Source organism: Bicyclus anynana, chromosome 6 (genome assembly GCF_947172395.1).
Source record: "Bicyclus anynana chromosome 6, ilBicAnyn1.1, whole genome shotgun sequence".
Taxonomy (NCBI): domain Eukaryota; kingdom Metazoa; phylum Arthropoda; class Insecta; order Lepidoptera; family Nymphalidae; genus Bicyclus; species Bicyclus anynana.
The window spans coordinates 14,721,774-14,745,009 of record NC_069088.1 but is presented as its reverse complement, the minus strand read 5'-3'; the positions used below and the strand labels follow the sequence as shown (position 1 = coordinate 14,745,009).

Sequence of the window (23,236 nt, the reverse complement as noted above, 5' to 3'; positions counted from 1 at the left end):
AGGTCCAGAGAACTACGATGAAGTTTCACAAAACCACATAATCTTAAATACAATAAAAGCTAAGTTCAGTTATTCTTCAAAAGTGTGTTAGCAGTTATCGCATTGTAAGGAGCTTCCAATTGGACCCATGTCATGAATAGTTACATTTTCCTTTTCTCGTTGAATAAAAGTAATTTCTACATAATAAAATTCAAGTAGGTTTACATTTGTATCTTTTTCTTACAAGTTTCTTTTATATAGGTTCAATCTGCAAAATAAAAGGCAATCTAAAAAAAAATTAATTGTATTGATATTGACTTAAGCTTACAATAGTTACCGTCGCCAAAAAAGATTTAATTAGACATTTTTTGTGAATAACCTGTTTATTGGTTGACACGTGTCAATAAACAAAAACTTAATGACTTTATTATAATTAGAATACAAAGTGACTGTTAGATACATGTATTCGAGTCATCTCGTTAAATTCATCAATATTATTCATCGATAATAATTTATAACCAAATCCATTACTTTCTAATTTTGAGACGTAAATAAATAATATTTTTTCAAAATTATTATTTATTTACGTCTTTAAAAATAAAATTGTAGGGCCCGATAGTATAGTTTATAGAGCGCATTCGGGCCTCCATCGGCGGTCCGAACCATTCCATCTCGAAGTTTTCGACCACCTTAGCGAGGAAGATTTCCATCTCCAATTCAGCGATCCGCCGACCTGGAAAAATTAAATATAGAGTGTTAAATCCAAGCTTTGTCACTGTAAATCAGTTTAAAATTATATAGCTCCATATTAGAAACGACTCACGTATTTAATGGATTAAAAGTATCATAAGCACGTTAAAAAATTTCGAGACATTATTGTTGTTGTCAGTTGTGAACTTGTAACACGGTATTTTACCGCTTGAAATTGAAAGTATTTCCAGTCTCTAATACCGCTGCCACATATTATACTAGTGCGAGGAAGTGAGCAGGGAAGTTATGTAGCCACGTTGTATCGGACCATGAACTGATCAGAGTGGGCAGCCGGGCATTCGTAATACGGCATTGCACGTTCGTTCGTAATACGCGTATACGCGAAACATGAACCTTCAAAGAATTGGTTAGAGAGGCAATTAATATTCACGGTCGAAGTGTCGCGAGTTGACCAGGGTTGGTTGACCCCAGCTGACGAGCGATCTGAGTGTAATGTGTCTAGTGTAGGTCGAGAAATGGTGTGTTCTATGTATTCACCCGTCCGCATTCAGCTCTATGCACTTATATGTCCAGATATGTATAGTCCACTACCGCGGCAAAAGTTAACTTCGTCAAGTAGGCTATAACAATGCATCAACGCAACAAAAAATAGTCATAGGGAAACCAAAAAATACTAATTCTCCAACATAACTACACGTGTTTTGCTACAGCCGTCAGCCATAGACAACAACAAAAAAATTGCGGCCGCAGCGCGCACGCGGTACAATGTTGCCCGCTCACTTTTCAAAGTTCGCGGCTTCAACAAAGGTATCATTTGGGATTTCATCAAAATTCAAAAGGAGAAAAGAAGGAAGTTATTGATTTGTTTACCTATGCACATACGAGTTCCAAATCCAAATGGAGTAAATGCGAAGGGATGTGCGTTCCGGTGAAACAGTGGATCATCTTTTTCGGTAAGCCATCTTTCGGGTATGTACTTTTCGGGCTCCGGGAAATGTTTTTCCATTTTGCATAAAGCTTTGTGCATGGATGCCACATATGTCTGTAATGTTAAGGAAACTTATCATAAGTATTTTAGCCAAGGAAAATATTAAAGTGTTAACTTTATGTAGCGTCACTCGATTTCATCACCTGGCTTTGATGGCAAGCTAAACTTGCTTTTCATACAATGATACACTCTATATCAAATTAAAAAATATAAAATCCTAAACTGATCCGAGCTGGGAACGTACTCAGGAGCTCTCTGTTGCGTCATAGCAATACCATACCATAGGGCTATCTCAAGCGCTAGGCTACAGGTATTACGGCTCCCACAAATATAAGACGTAACTAGATTTATAAAGTGTCAATTCTTTGTATTGAAACCAGCGTACCCAGGGGCGTGGCCTAAATGGCTGTTTAATATTTAGTGAACAATTAAATATGTCACTCTTACTTTACAGTTGAATAATATTTATTCCTTTTGTCCCAGAACAAAACAAGACTGCTAGTACATGCGCGGACACACTTGCGATGTTCCGCACACCCGGGTGTACTCGGGCCACGCTCCCTTGCTACTTATATTGCTAAAAGCTTTTAGCGTTGTCTGTTCTGTGACGGCTCCAACCATAGATTTACGAGTCGGTACATATGGCTCCAACTGACGTTCCAAGGCGACGTACGCATTGTATAACAAATTACTTAACAATAATAATAAATACTAGCCGATATCCTGCAGTTTCACCCGCGTAGTTCCCGTTTCCGTGAGAATACGGGGATAAAATGCCTATGACACTTACAAATAACGTGTCTTTCTAATAGTAAAAGAATTTTGAAAACAGTTCAGCAGATCCAGAGATTACCCCCTATAAATCCACTAACTTTATCTCTTTATTATTAAAGAAGATGATAAGTACTTACGTCCTTAGGTAATTTATAGCCTAATATGTTGTATTCCTTCGTAGTGACCCTAACATTGATTGACACAACGGGCATCAGTCTCATAGACTCCTTTATACACGCCCTGAGGTAGGGGCGCTTCTCTTTATCAGTGAGAATTTCTTCTCTTAGCTTTTTCTGTTTGTCTGGATTTTTTGCAAGAAAATATAAGATCGCAGTCATGGTATTCGCGGTCTGGGAAACATGAAAAAATTAGAAGTAACCTTTAATAGTAAAACTAGAATATTATATAAAACAAAAAATATATTTAAATAGTTATGTTATTTATTTATTTATACATCTTTATTGCACAACACAAATGTAAAAATTACAAGCAAAAAGCGACTAATAACTTATAATCTTTTTCAGGTACCTAACCTAGATAAACGTATAAAAACAGTTTGAGGTTGCAAAAAGGGAACTGGAAATTGCAATAAAATAAAATAAAATTCTTAGACATAAACATACATATTTCGATTTTAATCTACAAGTTTAGGTATCTACCTCAATTTTATTTATGCTACAAAAGGTAAGGTTTAATGTTATTTGTATTTTTAGCGACAGACTTACCGAATCAACACCAGCAAATATCAAGTCATTTGCCACCGTAACGGCAACGTATTCATCAATGTCAAGTAGTTTCTCTAAAATGCCCTTTTCGTGAGTGGAAGTCTTTTTAGATGCGAATGTTTTGACGGCCTCTGCGATAAAATGTTTACTTAAACTGAAATAATTCAAATTAAATAAGTTATTATGAGTAAATCGTGTTAATTTTTATCTCGAATAGGAAATATTTACTTCATTTGGTCGTCATACAACTTCATCGCCTTTCTGTAATTTGGTGTTGAGACGTATCTCCAAAGACTCGGTTTGAAGTCCAGTTTTTCAGATATTTTAAATATGTCGTGGATCATCTGTAACAGTTTCTTCGCGGGAGATTCTTCAGGAAGATTGGGGTCTAAGCAGTTCAGTCGGTCACCGAGAGCTACCACAGCGATAGACTCTAGTGCCCATAGATTCATTTCAACGTCGAAGTTGCCCTCTAACATATTTTTTTCGTTTCGAATCGTCCTCATCCTGCAAACGTTATGGTGTTATAAGCATACCCCAAAAATCATAGAAGAATTCTAAAGTGATGAATTAATTAAAATAGTTTGCTAGTTTTGTAAGACCCCTAAGAAATTATCGTAACATAATCATTTGGGGAAATAGCGGACGGTATACGGCGTCGCGACGCAGAGGGTTCGTGGGCAGTTTTTATTTTCTTTGTTTTTTTTTGTTTTTTTTTTTTACAAACTCAATGCAATTCAGATTGCATTGTATTAGTTGACTAGCTGACGCCGCGCGGTTTCACCCGCGTGGTTCTCATTCCCGTAGGAATACGGGGATAATATATAGCCTTCCTCGATAAATGGGCTATCTATCACTGAAAGAATTTTTCAAATCGAACCAGTAGTTCCTGAGATTAGCGCTTCAATCAAACAAACAAACAAACAAACTCTTCAGCTTTATATTAGTATAGATATACACGATACAAAGACTAAAAAGTCGGCGCTCAGTCAGTAGAGGTTACGTCGAATAGCCGTCGCGTCCGATGTGACTTTCATCTAACACAGTTGCAATGGAAGCCATCCCGTCCCAATGGGGATGATGACTAGGTTTGAATATATTGATTTTATGATACATTCGGATAAATAAGGTCAATGTTAACTAATTTATACATAAAAAGCAAATATTGTCTGGATATTTGCAAAATAAATAAGATTATAAAATTTATATATTCAAAATCTATTAAGAATGAAAATATTTATTTATATAATTCTAAATATTTATTTATACACTAGCGGACGCCCGCGACTTCGTCCGCGTGAAAGTCGTTGTAAGCTTTCAACTACCCCTATCCTACCTTACCCTAACCTACCTCTACCCAACCCTAACCTTGCCCTACCCCTACCCTACCCTACCCCTACCCTACTCATTAAGGATGCACTTCTTTATTTATTCCTCCCACCGCGAGTCGCGTCGAGCGCGGCAACCGTTACACAAAAATAATCCATAAAGCATGAATTAGTATTCACGCGCGATGGCTTAGCGTATTTCATGTATAACTTTGGTGTTTCTTTACCAATGTTTATGATTCTTTTTTTATTGAATAGGTAATAATGGTAACTTTCTTATTAGGGATGAGTGATGAGTGTTATAAACATAAGAGTAGACAAATATAATTAGAAAGCTTCGAACTGCTAAGCTATCGGGAGTTACACGTGTTATTGTGAGTCAACCATAAAAGATAGACATATATATGCTGTTGTGTTTTTAAAGATAATTTTAAGGAGAATATTTCCGTCATACATGATTTCTATGTAGCTTTAACCATTAAGGCTGTACACGCGACGGAATCTTAAAAAATTGAGTAACTTCTCCCGTTTTCTCAACATTTCTCTTCACTGCTCTGCTCCTATTGATGGTAGCGTAATGAAAAGTATACTATAACCTGCCCAGGAGTATGTTGAATAATTGTACCAAGTTTCGTTAAAATCCGTCCAGTAGTTTTTGTTTCTATAAAGAACATACAGACAGACAGACAAAAATTTTACTGATTGCATTTTTGGCATCAGTATCGATCACTAATCACCCCCTGATAGTTATTTTGGAAAAATATTTCATGTACAGAATTGACTTCTCTACAGATTTATTATAAGTATAGATATATATTTATTTGTTACCTTTCAATCATGTCTTCTGCTACTCTTGTAAGTGAGTTGGTGTATAGTTCACTAGTTTTGAGATGTAGTAATATTGGGTTCACGGTCGATCGAAATTTCTTCCAAATCTCCCCGTGCCTGTAACAGTAAATTGTTAATATATAAGTCTATATAGAATACGCTACCTGATACGACAACGCAAATCAGTCTACCAAGTTTAGATTAGAATAAATTAGAACATCAGAAATCCGTTGAGAAACTATTTGTAAAAATATCAGAGTTCAGACTTGCTTTCTAAATGATTAGAAAGACTATGGATATTTGTCAAACATTTAATTGAAAGCAGGTCGTTATTAGTAATTTGCTTTTAATTATACTAGTTAAATTTTATTTTTCATTAAAAATATATTATTCGGTAGGTATTTTGGTATATAAATTGATGGAAGCCAGATTTGAACACTCACTCTGTAAGAAGACCAGTCGGTGCGTCAGGGGGAAGACCATTTTGCTTCCTATAGTTATTTCGAAAATAACCAAGCGATATGAAACCCGGACGAGTTGGCATCAAATTTTCACCGCGAAGCACCTAAATAAAATGTAAACTTATAGCTAATATAATGATTTATTTATTTTGCTATCACTCTACAACGTGCAATTGCAAAGTTGCACGTTGTAGAGTCAATATCTCCTGAGGATTTTCCGGTTTCGGGGTGAAACGTACGTAGAGAGTATTTTGTCGGACCTGGGTGACGTTGTCGCATGGGTTCCTCGACTTTTCGCGGAGTATATCAAAATAAATAAATCATTATATAAGTAATCATGATGAACTTCCGCAAAGTAACGCCTGCTTCTATCCAACTTGTAGGTAGTTTTATCAATTAATGTGTTTTATTTCGGAAAGTGTTCAATTCACTGAGATACAGGTCTCGGCTGAAAATCAGCGCCGTGTATTATGCTTGTAAATAGTACACAGCATATGCTGAACTGTACATACATGCTGTTTTTATGGTAGGGTACTGTTTGTAACTTTTAAATCTGAATAAATTTATTTTCTTTCTTTAAATTATAGTTATAGTTAAATTATATTGTCCGTCATTCGGTTCTTAGTCAAGTCATCATGGTAAGGCGAAGGCAATTTTACCAAAACTTTTGACAGAGTCCAGCTTCTCGCTGGACCAAGTGGACGAAGTCGCGGGCGTCCGCTAGTACCTATTAAATGCATTCTACTTTATGCAATAAAATTCTAAAATGCAGCAAATAAATGAAAATAAAACGAAAGCTACTTGTTATTCATACGATTTTCTCGCCAAACTCCTAGAAAACGCAGTTGTGACAAACCAAAGAATAGCTCAATTACTTTTTAGCCGAAGTCAGGATTTTTAGAATCACTCGAGCGCAGCGCCGGATCGAAGTAAATTTTAAAATGGAGCGAGATCCAATTATGGCGCCTCTCCTGTTTGTTCCTAATAATATGTAGATACCTATACCAAATTATGAGTGTAAAGTAAGAATGGAATGCGAAGATCTCGTCCATACTCTGGGGTGACCACTTGAAAATCAGGTGCAGCAATGTCTACGGTTGAGTAGGATTATAGGATTTGGCGCCTGGAGCGACTGCTCCGTTCGCTGAATGGACGGGCCGGCCCTGCTCGAGCGCGGCAGATGTACCTCCACCAAGTACTCAATATTAGTGGGATTCATTTAGGGTAGCACGTTACGTTATATAAGGATAAGGCATGCATTGCATTGCAATTGTATGCAAAATCCGATTTCAGAGTAATCTAACGGAGTTGGAGGGTTACAAATTTGCAAGAAAATCTCATGCATTTCTGTTTTCAAATCACGAGCATGTGCCATTAGGTGAGTTTAGGGAACATGTTATTTGTTAAGTTGACCTAATTTTTGACGTAAAAACGTCTTATAATTCGGTGGAGCTAAAAAAAGAGAGAAAAAAGATGACGTCATGCGTCGTTCCCTCTCTCTAGGGTTGCCAACAATTTTACAAAAAATAAAGTATATTCTGGTCTATGAAGATTATTAAACAGTATTTTAGAAAAACGAACATTTTCTTTGGAAAAATGCAACCATTCCATCGTTGTCACGTTCAGCTATCGTCAGTAAACCGACTTTACAGACAACCGATTTTTTGATAGAATTTACGTACCTGTGACGCAGCTTCTGCGTCGTAAAGCAGAACGACTGATGGCGCTCCGAAGAAGCCGGCCACTCTTACAATGGGACCGTATCGTTCATACATAACCGTACTATTAACGCCGTCGGTTTTATATAGAGAACCTGAAATGTATTTTGTATCATTGATTTTTAACAAAAAATAGTAATTATCTTCTTGTTTTGTATTAAGTAGTTAAGAGTACCTACAACCTAATCTTTAGATAGGACGAGAGTGTTGTGGTTGTGTTGTATATTGAACATATTTTGTTAGGGGGCATTATATAATCGATACTGAAGCTAGAAATATTTTTTCTATTTTTTGTCCGTATTTTTTTGTTATTCGGGCATCACGCTGAAACTACTAAATGAATTCAAATGAAACTTGGCACGGTTTAAGACCATAGTACGGAGAAGGTTATAGAATACTTTTTATGGCGAAAATAAAATGAGAAGGGGGTGAAAGTCCTTCATTTTTAGAGTTACAGTTTTAAAAATTTGTTCATAAATCATAAAAAAAAATTCGAAATATAATGTAATTAATATTTTTTTTAGTTCAACCCATAAAGTTGTGAAATAGGGCTTAAAAGTTTACATTGATTTCCACGCGGACGAAGTCGTAGACTTCCGCTTGTACCTAATATAATAATATTCCACTCCTAGATTTACGGTTACCGGTGTGTGGTTCAGGTTGACGGACTGTGTGACTGTGGTAGTATGTATATATAATTGGTGCCATGGGATGTTGTGACGCTCTACCATAAGCGATGGATGTGGTCCACTTACCGCCAGGCATAAAATGATGCAATTGCCCGATTACGGGCAGTGATGAAGGCCCGGGTATTTCCATCAATGACTTCAGGTTACTCTCCCCATTTGTGACGACTGACGAGCTGACTGCAACTGATCTGTAAACAGTCTCATTTTCATGTGAAATAAGCAAATTTGTGATACTACTAATCTTTCTAATCTTTCTCTCTGAGCATATCTTAATGATTTTATTATTTTTTGCCCGACTGCGTCAGAAGGAGGGTAATGTTTTTCGACGGTTTTAGACATATGAGGCGTTGAGTTTGTTAGAACTGTGGCAGTGACATAGATTCTAAAATGGCGCGTGTAAGTGGAAAAGAGGTGGGGGAAGTGGGGGTGGGTAAGTTTTTTTTACCTTATCCTAAAAATATGGGTATCAAATAAAAGGTCTTAAAAAGACCATTTCAAAAATATATATACATTATACCATGTATCTATTACTGTTTTAACACAAATTATCAAAAAGCGTACCAATTGTATTGGGACCATTGAAGTAAAATTTACTAACTAGAATGTATTCAAGTCGAGAATGACATTGTCTGTTCTTAGTTATATTAAAAAAAAGGTCTAAAATATTATTATAAAAATAATATTTTTAATTTTATAATATTTTTTTTCATTTTAATATCAAACGAAATATACTCTTACATATTTCGTTCGAAGATACTTGTAACAATATTTTGTAGAAATATCTCGCCTATACGAGAAAGTACTTAGAGCTCTGTTCATACATACGGAGCGATGTGGAAGTTTAATTTAATTTTAACTTTTTCCTTTTGAAACTAATGAGGATATTAGAAGACTGTACTCCTCTAAATATTGATGATAAGAGTTACGTATGATTATCTTGTATTAAGTAAATATGCCGAGCAGAGCCGTGATAGCCCAGTGGATGTGACTTCTGTCTTCGATTCGGACGGCGTAGGTTCGAATCCGCTCCGGGGCATGCACCACCAACTTTTCAGTTATGTGCATTTTAAGATATTAAATACCATGTGTCTCAAACGGTGAAGGAAAAACATCGTGAGGAATCGTGCATACCTAAGAATTTTCTTAATTCTCTACATGTATGAAGTCTGAGACACTCATTCTGAGAGGAAATTCATGCTCAACAGTGTGTTGAAAATGGTTTGCTAATGATGAAGTAAATATATAGGTAGAGTAAAATTTCAATTGAAACACAAATAAAGATCATGAAATAGACATCAAAAAAGATTTTAATTTAAAATCTATTATTAAAATAATTTAAAATATTCCTTTGTCAAGACTAACTTTAACTAATGGGTATTGACATTACCAAATTGATGGAATGGGTTTGATTGGACCCTGAAATAGAGTCAAATTACTTACTGTTATCATACACTTAATTAATCGTAAGTTAATCAACTTATGCGGCACCGGCTGCGGTTACAATAGGTTGAATTATTAATTTCTTTTTTAATTTTCAAATACATTAGCTATTGTTGCATCCATACTAATATTGACAGACATTTATAAAGTCAAAGTAAGTCTGTCTGTATGTTACCTTTTCACGGCTAAACAGGTGAACTCATTTTTATGAATTTTAGTTGTAGATAGATTGGAGCAGAACATAAGAAATTTTTGTCGGGAAAATATAAATAGAAGGGGGTAAAAGCAGGAGTCAAAATGGCGATATTTTACGGAGTTTTGATTTTGTAGGGTTCCATACTGAATTCCAAATATGATGATGAAGTGCATTCAATAGAGCTATTCATGAACTAAAAGATATATTAGATATATAGATTATCGAAGCAGAAGATGCTAAAAATTAATCTCGCATTGAATCGTTCTCTCCGACTAAACTTTCTGAGTAGTATTATCTATGGAAAGGATTAAAAAACTGATCGGCCTGTTGTTGCCAAACCAAGGATAAGAATTCCGGGCGGAAATCTTTGAGCAAGGACTCAGCAAGAAAAGGCAGACATATTTTATAGCTATCTAGCAAAAATAATCACGCCAAATACGGTACCAGGAAATGTAGACGATTCTGACATTGATAATGCTCTCCCTTTAAACATACGGCAATCAAAGACACTGGACATTTTTAAAAATGCCGTAAAGTCTCATTATCTGGTGCAGTAAAGACGATCTGTATATATTATTTCTTTTCAATATGAGGTATTTATTAGTATATTTTGATATGTATTTTATTCATTATTGTAGGTATTTGTGTATTATTTGTATGTATGTGTATTACTAATACTATGGTTATTTTTGTTTTACGCCACCTGCTGATGTCCTTAAGTTTTCCTAAACCGAAGGTTGCCTGGAAGAAATCGCTACTTAGTGATAAGGCCGCCTTTTGTATGCTGATCTCTTCCTAATTTGTTTTTTATTTCACTTGTTTTTGTCTTTGTGGTGTGCAAATAAAGTATATTTATCTTATTTATCTTATAATATATTGGACCAGGACTTACAGCTAGATCCACTTCTTAAATGCGTCACACCTCAGGAAATTCGAAGAACAGTCATAACTCTTAAATAAAGCTTTTATCTAATAGACAAAAGGATTATAAAGGAACTCCCTAAAAAGCCATTATGTGTCTAACTATCCTGTAAAACAGCATTATTAAAATTGGACCTTCCTACTATTATGGAAAGTGTCTCAAATAGTAATGATCTGCAAACCTGGTCAACCTACTAGTAACTTTACTTCTTAAAGACCTGTAAGTTTGTAGCCACTGCTGTCCAAACTATTTGAAAAAATGTTGCTAAATAGATTGCTGCCTGCCATATCTCAAAGAAAAATACTGCCAGACCACCAATTTGATTTTAGGAGGGAATGTGCAACGCGGTGAACTTGTTCTATACAAGTTATCCGCGTATGTTAAGTCATAAGAACATAGACAATATTGTTCCTCAGTATTCCTCGATATACAACAAGCATTTGATATAGTTTGGCACAAAGACTTGTTATGCAAAATAAAATGCTTTTACCACACATTTTTATGATTTATTAAAGTCCTACCTTTTCCTAAGTTAAAAAAAGGTGAATCTACCTTAAGATTCTACGATATTAAAGCTCAGTGTTGGGTCCAGTCCTATACACATTATTTATTTCTAATCGACCACAAACCCCTGATGTAGCAGTAGCAACTTTTGCTGACGACACAGAATTACTAGCGTCTTATGAAAATCCTATAGAAGCATCAGAAACCCTGCAAAATTGTCTACGTAATAAATAACAAAATATGCCAAATAAAACTTAAAATTTAGATCTAAATTCAGAATAGTTCACAGCGGCGTGCCATAGGGCAGTGTGCTGGGTCCGTTTTTGTTTCTAATTTATGTTAGTAATGCAGATGATACAACAATACTAATAACTAATAATAACATTGACCATCAACAAGTTGTAAAAAATTGCGTGTAAGTAGAATATAATATAATGAAATAATGAGAAAAAATATAAAATTATTAATGAAATATGAAAAGAAGACTTTTAAATTTAATTAACAACAGTCAAGTTTAGGATATTGATAAAGATATAAACACACCAACCTTGTGAACTGCTTAGTCGCAGTCGCTAACATCAAACCTGATCTTTTAACGCTATGCATATTTTCTAAGCAGAAAAACCAAAAATTTTAATTGTTTTTCATAAACACACACATTTGTCACTTCTATCTCATAAGCACTAGATGATTTCAGTTTTTCTATAAGACACAATTAGCTTATAGTTATTGAATAAATAAAGGTTAGAACTGCTTATAACGTAGACTCGTATAATCAGGCTGTGCGTAAGCTTTAGTCCGTGTAGACGAAGGTAATGAGTCCAAATGTGTATAGTACCTTGGCGTAGGTTTAAATAATCACAGACTCTTATCTGTAGCGCTATTATGTCATGATGTTTTTAATAATAATAATAATCAAGTCAGATAATAAATACTAAACGAAATATCTTAATTGTAGTAGTGCTTTACTTAATAATCAAAGAAATGAAATATTAAAAGGTTTTGTATGATAAGTAAGATTGTCTTCCATTTAAATATCTACATTTCTTTTTTTTAATTTTATTCTTTACAAGTTATCCCTTGACTGTAATCTCACCTGATGGTGAGTGATGATGCAATCTAAGATGGAAGCGGGCTAACTTGTTATAAGGAGGATGAAAATCCACCCACGACTATAACTGATCGTGTATTGGTCACTGCGTGCATGACGGCTCGACTTATGAAAAGTCTTCGCTGCCGTTTGCGCTACAGAAACGTGAGAATAATTGAACGTCAATGACTGACTAGTTGTGCATTAATTAAACTGATTTAGTGCAATATTTACACGGATTGGTAGGTATATTAAGAATACACACATTAAAAAACAACAAGGTATTTTAAGGACGTATTCACGCCAAAAGAAAGTTCAGTTATTCATTAGAAGTGGTAATCTCGTACTAAGTTGCTTTCAACTTCAAGAGGACCCACGTCATACATCTACTCGTATTTACATTTCTTTTTTTATTGAATGCAAAGCAATTGCTACGTAATAAAAGGCTATACAATTAAAGTAGGTTTACAGGCATTCGTATCTTTTGAAAGGTTCTTTTCTACAGGTTAAAACCGTTGACGTACGTGCTATGAGGTCTAAAAAGGCAATCTGCATTCACTATATCACAATTCATCACAACTTTTAATCATTATCAATTTATTGTTTAAAAAAATAGATAATGATTAAAAAAATATAATGACCATTAATTTTAAATATTATAATATACTAAATATTTAGTATTTAATATTAAAATAAATTCTAAACTGAATTTTGTCTAAAGTTATATTTATTTTCGAACGACCATTTGCCGTCTCATTCTTTCTTTCTTTCTCTTTCTCCCCAAGACGGTGGATTAAACATAAACAAGACGTTTTTAAGGTGCAAAATCTGCAAAATGCTATCTGAAGTTTTATTTTAAAAACCATATAATCGGACTATATCCGAAAATCTAAATACCTCGGGAATTGATTCTTTCCACCCTCGGTTAAGAATCTACTATTGGCTATTTTGAGATTCCAAAAAAAATCTTTTCATGATCTTTATTTTATTCATAAATCTTCTATATATTGTTCCAAATATTTGCATTTTTGCACATTTGCAAGATTGCACCTTGTTCATATAATACGATTCAAATTGGTAAGATTTTTATTTTCTGATTGAGTAGGTGCCGTAAGCTCCTTAATAAGGCTCTAGCGGCGTCACCGGGGGTTTGGGCGAGCCCAGAAACCTCGTCTGATGGGGCCTGCAGAGTAAATGGATGGAATGATTAAGAGCCGTTTCGTTAAATGCATCAATAAGTGAATACAAGTCCTTTATTTAATAATATATATTAGTTACACTTAATTTGTAATATATTTAAATTATAATTATTTATTTGCATCTTTAAAAATAAAATTATAAGGTCCGATAGTATAGTTCAGAGAGCTGGGTCGGAACTCCAGCGGCGGTCCGAACCATTCCACCTCGAAGTTTTCGATCACCTTAGCGAGGAAGGTTTCCATTTCCAATTCGGCGATTCGTCGACCTGGAAACAATGAAATTGCAATATTAAAACCAAGCAAACGTTAAATTTACAATGGACGAAAACTTTTAATTTTAATTGAAGAAAAAATTAAAAAGAAAATAGTATTTTTAACCGACTTTAAATAGGAGGAGGTTCTCAAGATTTTTTTTGATCTGAGTAATTAGCGTGCTTGTGGACAAATATATACTTATTTATCGTTCACATTAACTATGTCCAGTGTCCTTAAATTATTCTTGTGCGCTGGTACTTTATCTGTGTTTTTATTTCATTAATACAATATGAACAGAACTTGCCCGAGGCATTAAAATACAGCTGTTTGCTACCTAGTAAATGTTATCACTATTTATGGCATTACTACTCGTTTTCAATAACTACATAGTATACTATATTATGGTGTGGTAACTACAGTCCAAGGTATTAATTATTTTACCTATGCACATTCGAACTCCAAATCCAAATGGATTCCAAGCGAAGGGATGTGCGTTCCCATGAAATAGTGGATCTTCTTTGTCAGTGATCCATCTCTCAGGTATGTACTTTTCAGGCTCTGGGAAGTGTTTTTCCATTTTGGATAAAGCTTGGTGTATGAATGTCACATATGTCTGAAACGTAAGAAAGTTATTATTATTTATTTGAACTAATTGCAATTTGCGCGATTTCAAATATAATCTACATACAAAATTATAAAAAGGAAAGATTTATAGTTTGATTGATTGTTTGTTTGCATTGAATAGGCTCCGAAACTACTGAACCGATTTTGAAAATTTTCTGTTGGGAAGCTACACTATCCCCGGGTGTTATAGGCTATACTTTATCCCAGTATCCCCACGGCAACGGGAACTACGCGGGTCCAACCGCGTGGCGGCTGCTAGTTAAAATATAAAGGCTAAAGCGTTTAAGGCTTCTGCCCCTTTAGTGCGTTGACTTACGTTGTGTCGTGTTCCACATATTTTAAATGACATGCCATAAACGTTGCGCCCAGATTAAGCGAGACGAAGAGGACGCTTTCGGACTATTGGAGCTCCAGAACGACGACATCCATGAAAAACATTTGCTTTGTATGCATGTTTGAGACTGGGTGCGTGCGTCGTCCTCTTGCGCTGCGACGTCGTGCGTCATTGCAACGCAGGTGTGGCATACATTGCCTTGATCTGTTGCAACGATGCTTTACAACGTACCAATGAGGCATCGCCCTATACTGATTGGCGACATCACAACTCGACAAACGTTTAATCGATTATAAAACTATGTCACTTACGCCCTCAGGTATTTTATAACCTAAAATATTGTACTCCTTGGTAGTTAGCCTCATGTTGCCAGCAACTACGGGCAGCATTCTCATTGACTCCTTTATACAGGCTCTGAGGTAAGGTCGCTTTTCTCTATCCGCGAGTATCTCTTCTCTTAGTTTTTTCTGTTTTTCAGGATTATTGGCCAGTAGAAATAAAGTTGAAGTCATGGTATTAGCGGCCTGGGAAAAATTAGGAAATGCTATTACTATATTACTGACCCAAAAAAAAAACTATACAAAATCAACCTATAACTATTAGAAGTACATTATTTTGATCTATATAGTAAAAAAATAATGCATAGTCTCATTTATCTGGGGGCACGGCAGTCACTGTAAGATGTTGTTAGGTTAGCTAATTAAGTAATAACTTGAAACAGAAGTCCCTTAATTATGGACAGAATAAGGTAATCGACTTGGTATTACATGGATCTCACAACTTTTTGCGGTAGAATAGCTGATTGCGAGAATTGCTACATTTTACAAGTGTTGTTTTTATGGTATTTAAGTTTCACTTACCGTATCAACACCAGCAAATAACATATCGCTTGCCATAATAACAGCAACATTTTCATCAATTTCAAGCAGTTTCTCTAAAACGCCCTTTTCTTCAGTTGAAGACTTTTTGGATTCAAGCTTTTTAATGGCCTCTCCGATAAAGTGCTTACTTATGCTAAAATAAGTCAAATTATAGGATTTAATACAGTTTGTGATAAACGAAGCTTATTAAATATTTAAGGATTGTTCACTAATACATATCAAGTGGCCTGAGCTGCTGCTTGTTTGGTTCAACGGATAAGCCTTGTCATTCAGAGAGGTAAAAGCGCCATTGCATTGGGCACCCTGTTCATTTATTTGATGAACCATTTAGATGGCGTGTATTTCTTTTGTTAAAGTCTTAGTTTAGTTATTTAATTAAACTATTTTATATTATTTTATTTTAATTAACTAATTTAACTATTTATAAGCGAATTTAGTTTTTTAGATTATGTAAAATACATATTTACTTAATTTGATCCTCATACAACTTCATCGCCTTTTTGAAAGTTGGTGTCGAGATGTATCTCCAAAGACTCGGTTTGAAGTCCAGTTCATCAGCGATTTTGAATATGTCGTGAACCATCTGGATCAGTTTCCTGGCAGGCGATTCTACCGGAAGGTTGGGGTCGAAGCAGTTGAGACGACCACCAAGAGCTACTACACCGATGGACTCTAGCGCCCATAGATTCATCTCGACATCGAAATTACCCTCTAACATGTTTTTTTCGTTCCGAATCGATCTCATCCTGTAAAACAGAATAATATTATAAGCAAAAACTTTGAATGCTATTTGGAAATATATAATAAATTGTTGTATAGTTTTGTGAGCCATATAGCGCTGTCTCTACCTTCCATTTCATCTTGTACGCTTTTGCATTGAGTTTAAAACCTTCTATATTAATGACTAGCTGCCGCCGCGCGGTTTTACACGCGTGGTTCCCGTTCCCGTAGGAATACGGGGATAATATATAGCCTATAGCCTTCCTCGATAAATGGGCTATCTAACACTGGAAGAATTTTTCATATCGGACCAGTAGTTCCTGAGATTAGCGCGTTCAATCAAACAAACAAACAAACAAACAAACTCTTCAGCTTTATAATATTAGTATAGATTTCTTATAATCATTAATTTAAAGAATTTAATATAATTACTTCAATAATCATAAACATTTAGTCTGCTTTTGTGTAAGTCAGCTAAGTGACTCTATCATATATTTATACACAAATTATTATTTTATTTATACCTTTTTATCATGTCCTCTGCTACTTCTATAAGTGCGTTGGTGTATAATTTAATGGTTTTGGGTTGTAATAAAATGGGGTTCACGGTCGATCGGAATTTCTTCCATACCTCGCCGTGGCTGTAACATACAAAATACAATTTAAACTTTAAAGAAATAAATCTTTTTCTTTCTTACCTTTCTTTATTAAAAATATTATTATTTTATTATTAAACTAGCGGACGCACCGATTTCGTCCGCGTGGAATTCTGTTATTCACAAATCCCGCGGGAACCATGGATTTTTCCGGGATGAAAATCAATCCAGAGTAAAATCTATGTCCATTTCAAACAATTTACTACTTTACTATTTACTAGCAGCGTTAAAGAGTATACCATCCATTCCATACAAAGTTTTGTATTTATAATATTAGTAGGATAATTTGATATAGTATTAATTAATTATTAGTAATTGTCGTGAACACTTACTCTGAAATAAGACCAGTAGGTGCGTCAGGGGCAGCGCCATTTTTTTTGTAATATTTATTTCGAAAATACCCAAGTGATGTGAACCCCGGACGAATCGGCATCCAGTTTTCACCGCGAAGCACCTAAAAAACATTTTTTACAACAAATAGAGACATAGTAGAAGATCCGTATTAGAAACGATCTTCACCCATCTGTTTAATGGATGAAAAGTGTTTTATATCAAAATTAGGATGTTAAGAAATGTTATCAGTAGGTTGTCTCAAAAACTCCCGGCCAAACTATTATTAAGTATTATTAACATATTTAATAATAATAGCTTGGCCAAGAATTAACGTACTTACTAAATTAACATTGGTTTTGACAAACAGACGGACTAGAAAGTAACTAGTTACACTAGACTAGTTATAAGGTTTCAGACTTATTTCTTTTGAAGGTCCCCTTTGAATTCCCAATCTATTTTAAAACTCATTTTTTCGAGGGATGTTTACACATTTTACAAGTTTTAAGAAAAAGTCCAGTCAGATCTGTAAGCAATCCACCTCTAGTTATGTTTGACTAATACAGCTACGTTTAATAAAGCACATTCTTGAAGTTGCGTCTATTTGACCTTAAACTGGATATTAGGTAATATTAATTTCTAAGAATCGCCCTGAAGTTCCACTCTTTTATAGAGCCATCTTGAATTAATAGACGATCTAACACTGAATTAATTTTTCAATTTGATCCTGAAAATTGTATGTTTAACCAAACAAAACTAATCAGCTTTATAATATAAAACAGACAGACCTTAAAATGTACGCGAGTGAGATTATAAGGGTTCCGTTTCTGTACTACGTACGTTCGAAACCCTAAAAAGTATAAATTTATCTACCTTTTTGACGGCCTCCGTGGCGCAGTGGTATGCGCGGTGGATTTACAAGACGGAGGTCCTGGGTTCGATCCCCGGCTGGACAGATTATGATTTTCTTAATTTGTCCAGGTCTAGCTGGTGGGAGGCTTCGGCCGTGGCTAGTTACCACCCTACCGGCAAAGACGTACCGCCAAACGATTTAGCGTTCCGGTACAATGCCGTGTAGAAACCGAAAGGGGTGTGGATTTTCATCCTCCTCGTAACAAGTTAGCCCGCTTCCATCTTAGACTGCATCACCACTTACCATCAGGTGAGATTGTAGTCAAGGGCTAACTTGTAAAGAATAAAAAAAAAATACCTGTGCTGCCGCTTCTGCGTCATAAAGCATAACAATCGACGGCGATCCGAAAAAGCCATCCATTCGTATGATGGGTCCGTATCGGTCATACATAGCTGATGTAATGAAGTCGTCGGATTTGATCGGATATAAAGAACCTGAAACATATTGTAACAATCAATCAGTGAGCCTAGTGGGAGTTTTCAATATTTTCATACTGTTACCATCACGTTGACGTAAACGCAAATTTATATGGAATTGAAACAGTTGTGCAGTAGTGCCACTAGGTGGCGCTGTTTCAACTCCTAAGAAATTCCCGTTTACGTTACGTGACATTAACAGTATCAAAACTGCCACTAGGCCCTCTGTATATCTATAAAGAAAATCGTATTAGTTACACTACTTAAAATTTAAGAATGGCTTTTCTTTTATTCTTTACAAGTTAGCCCTTGACTACAATCTCACCTGTTGGTAAGTGATGATGCAATCCAAGATGGAAGCGGGCTAACTTGTCAGGAGGAGGATGAAAATCCACACTCCTTTCGGTTTCTACACGGCATCGTACCGGAACGCTAAATCGCTTGGCGGTACGTCTTTGCCGGTAGGGTGGTAGCTAGCCAAGGCCGAAGCCTCCCACCAGCCAGACCTGGACCTGGCTGGACCGATTTGGCTGAAAATTGGTGGAGAGGTAGCTTAGAACCAGGAGACGGACATAGGATACTTAGGGTAGGGGTAGTGTTTCACACAGACAATGTCGCGGGCGTCTGCTAGTTGTTATTAAAACGAAGTTTTTTACGCTGATTACTAGTAAGTGACTAGAACCGGCAGCAATCCAAAACAGAGGCGCAGAAGCAATGTAGATCCCGTATATTTCATGATTTTTATACATTTATTTAGTCCATAAGAGATTGTTACAGTTTTTGCATTTATTTGATCAATCTTATAAAAGCAGATACTGCATACGTAAAACACAATTAAAAAAAAGTGACAATAACACAACAACAACAAAAATATTAAAGTAATCTTACAATAAGTAGTAAGAAATGACGGCCGCGTGGCGCAGTGGGTAGTGACCCTGCTTTCTGCATCCACGGCCGTGGGTTCGATTCCCACAACTGGAAAATATTTGTGTGATGAGCATGGGTGTTTTCCAGTGTCTGTGTGTATTTATACATTATACATATAAGTATTTATATGTAGTATATAATTGTAATAATTTATATTTATTAGAAAAAAAAAAAAAAAAAAAAAAAAAAAAAAAGAAATAGTTAAACGTAAAACGGTGATAGTGCTATTATTTTTTTAAATATGGGTATCTTGTGCGGGTAACTGTCGAAAGATGACTATAGCTTGGCAACTTTGTTCATAACACTCCCGATGTTGCGCGCGGGCCGGAGGGCGTGTAACGATGAATGAAAAACCCACGACTGATGCACGTCACATCACATGATTTCACATCCCCGCAGTCTTTTTCCCCTGTCGCCCGCATATCATCACTAAATCACTGTTGCAATAGTTTAAAGGTAATGATCGAGAAACAATGTTTCCTGTGAATATTGTTGTAATTTGTACGAAATCCAGTGTTTGCGTAGTTTTGTTTTTGATGCTAATTTCCGCATTTTTCTAAGGATTGTTGTTAATTTATGTTCCTAATCACAAATACAGTTTATATTTATACATTTTACATTTAATAATACATTTTTCATTCATAAAACATTTTTACAATGTTACTTATCACTGATACATTTTTAAACACTCTTTTCTAATCTATACTTATATATTAAAGAGGTAAAGTTTGAGAGATCGTAAGGAGTAATCTCTGGATCTATTGAACCAATTTTGAAAATTTTTGATTTTTTTTTATTATTATAACAGGAACAGGAATTACCCGAGTGATACCGCAGGGCGTCGGCTGGTAAAAAATATTTCCGGTACAGTATATGGCACACCTACCTCCAGGCAGAAAATGATGTAACTGCCCGATGATGGGCAGTGATGAAGGTCCTGGTATTTCCATCCATGACTTCAGGCTGCTCTCTTCATTTGTGACCACAGACGAGCTATTAACTGCTACTGATCTGTAAACAATACTTTTTTTGTAGATATTATAAAAAAAATATAAATAAAGCATCAATATTATTATCACGACATTTTATCAATTGAAACATTTTAAAATAATAATCAAAGTGTAATTAATGTATTTTCGTATGAATATAAAAATAGTGATGACTATGCAATTATACAAATTACACTTTTAATCCGTCCGGGGAAACTCTGAACTTCTGAACTACTACATGCTTTATTAAGTTTTTTGCTTGCCACTCTATTAATTGCTAAAAACCACTTTGAGATCTAAGCGTACCTACTGAGAGAGGGTGTGAAGCGATTTTGCTTTACCTTATATTACGATATATTACGAGTAACTATAGGTATGTGTCATCATCAACATCATTGACAAGCCAAGCTCAGTCAAGGAATTCCTTAACCCTACGTTCATTGGTCACTAGTCCAGGACTCTGGACTAATTTGTATATGTTACAGAATTTTAGTGAAATCAAACATAATGTAAAAATAATCCGAAAACTACAAGAATGATTACCAAGATGCAGCCGATTTGTACAGTTCTCAGTACAGTTCTCAGAGATAAAGTGTTTCATGACGTTTACTTCAAACAAGGGTTGTTACTAAGCCTGAATAGATCCACGGTTAGGGGGTCAGACTCAGACTAAACACCCCATAGGTCGTGCCTTCGTGTATATAGCCATACCTACGAGTGTATAGCCATACCTATTTTGTACACTGTCTCTACGACTACTCGGAGAAGATAAGCGCGAATAATTTGAAAACAGTTAATTTTACAAAAAAACTGCAAGAGACATGTTTTGTAGACAATTTTCTGAGGAACAATTGTTATAATGACCTCTATTGACATCCAAGCAATAAGTCGCGAAATATTTGCAAAAAACTGATTTTCGTGACCTTTTGACCTTTGTAACTTTTTTAGCCGGCACGATATCGATGACCTTCACCTCTTCACAATAACACCGTAATACAGGCGTAAACAAAAATTCAGCTCACTAGGAATTTTTCCCCAGATTGGGGCTTAAAATGCCTAAAATTACTGGACTACTAGTTGTCTGAAATATTTATTGGGCACATGATGTCATTAAGAACGTAAAAGGTTATTGAAATAAACAATATTTTATTTATATTTATTTACATATACTCGTATGATCATAAAAGCGATGTAACGCTAAATGCTATAATTACGACGATGATGTTATTCATAATTATCTTATAATTACGTGCTAACAATAACAATAATATAGAATTGTAAATAAATTAGCGTCTGTGAACGGTTGCCAAGATTATTATTAACAGAGTATACAATAAATTGAAAACAAGCAGATGCTATAACAAGAAAAAGAAGAAAGACCTACTCGTACCTTCTGAACTGCTTCGCGGTCGCTAGTACCGATGCGGATCTTCTGACGGTTTGCATTATCACTTCACAAAGCGAAAAAAACTGTTTTTTTCTTCCATAAACACTTCTGACACTTCTAATTCATAAGCACTTTATGATGATCTCAGCGTATTTTATGAAAACAATAGCTTATCAATATAAAGTTATCGTTAGATAGGAGGGATTTCGCTGTACGTAACCGATAGTCAGTGTACATGAACGTTGTGAATGACGAATGTGAATTATGAATTACGATACGAGCGCGTCCAAATGTTACCCATAACCTTGGCGTACGTTTAAATAATCACAGACTACAGACTCCCGCAGACTATTTGATCTGTTACATATATTTTGTATTCACAGAATCAGTGAAGCGATTCTCGTATAAAAACAAGTCGCAATATTGATTTAAAGATAAAAAATTGTAGATACTTTCATAACAATATTTTGTTTTTGAAAATTAATTGTGCACAATGAAATAAGATGTGAAGATAATGTAACAATGAAACTGCTGACGTGGATTTGTCATAATACGAGTACCTACGCTCGATAACCGAATCAATTTATAATTCATGGAAGAACAAATGGAATAAGATGTAAGATATAGAAACAACTAACGTGGATTAGGTTCTAACTGACTCATTTTAAGTGCATAGATTCTAACAAACTTGAATAAAAACTTTAAATCATATACAGAATCTATAAATTGCTAGTAGTTAACTAATAAATGAAATTAAAATAAAATATTTAGGATTTCTTCTTTTTATATAGTGTTATTTCTTTTTATATAGTGAGATTTTATAAAATGAAACTATTGATCAATAAACTTTTCACCGTTGGGTTTTATTGTTCACGTAATATAAGGGTAGAGCCGTGCGCTCCTGTGACAGACACTGACACAGGCATTGGTAAATATTTAACTTCTAAGGCTTCATTGTGTCAAAATTGAGGCGCTAATTAGCTGGGATTAGTCTAAAACGTGGTTTCCATCCAATTAGACGACATTACGGATATTTTATTATTATTATTATTTTTTTTTTTCGTGAGGACAAAATAATAGGAGTATTAGGTATATGTACAATTTGTACACCTAGCAATTACTTAACAGTCGGACTAAGATAAGACTAAAACGAAAGTCTTCGATCAGTGCGTGTTGCCCTTGATGACCTACGGATCTGAGACTTGGTCGCTGATTATGAGCCTTATTAGAAGGCTCAAAGGCACTCAGCGGG

General features: G+C 35.1%; 2 protein-coding genes across 2 annotated transcripts; both read right to left on the bottom strand.

Annotated features, from left to right (window-relative positions):
• Window positions 1-269: 269 nt before the first annotated feature.
• On the bottom strand, window positions 270-12,091 carry LOC112055288 (cytochrome P450 CYP12A2). The gene is made up of 10 exons (XM_052882032.1): window positions 11,811-12,091; window positions 8,268-8,389; window positions 7,477-7,607; window positions 5,777-5,898; window positions 5,334-5,450; window positions 3,406-3,684; window positions 3,178-3,331; window positions 2,590-2,802; window positions 1,561-1,732; window positions 270-712 (listed from the first exon to the last, which is right to left on the bottom strand). Exons 1-10 carry the CDS (start codon window positions 11,867-11,869, stop codon window positions 555-557), a joined length of 1,527 nt encoding a protein of 508 aa, XP_052737992.1. The 5' UTR covers window positions 11,870-12,091; the 3' UTR covers window positions 270-554.
• A 1,497-nt stretch (window positions 12,092-13,588) lies between these two features.
• Window positions 13,589-22,450, bottom strand: LOC128198159 (cytochrome P450 CYP12A2-like). Its single transcript, XM_052882031.1, has 10 exons — window positions 21,988-22,450; window positions 20,495-20,619; window positions 18,563-18,699; window positions 17,355-17,476; window positions 16,891-17,007; window positions 16,114-16,392; window positions 15,626-15,779; window positions 15,077-15,289; window positions 14,249-14,420; window positions 13,589-13,818 (listed from the first exon to the last, which is right to left on the bottom strand). Exons 1-10 carry the CDS (start codon window positions 22,041-22,043, stop codon window positions 13,661-13,663), a joined length of 1,533 nt encoding a protein of 510 aa, XP_052737991.1. The 5' UTR covers window positions 22,044-22,450; the 3' UTR covers window positions 13,589-13,660.
• Window positions 22,451-23,236: the final 786 nt, after the last annotated feature.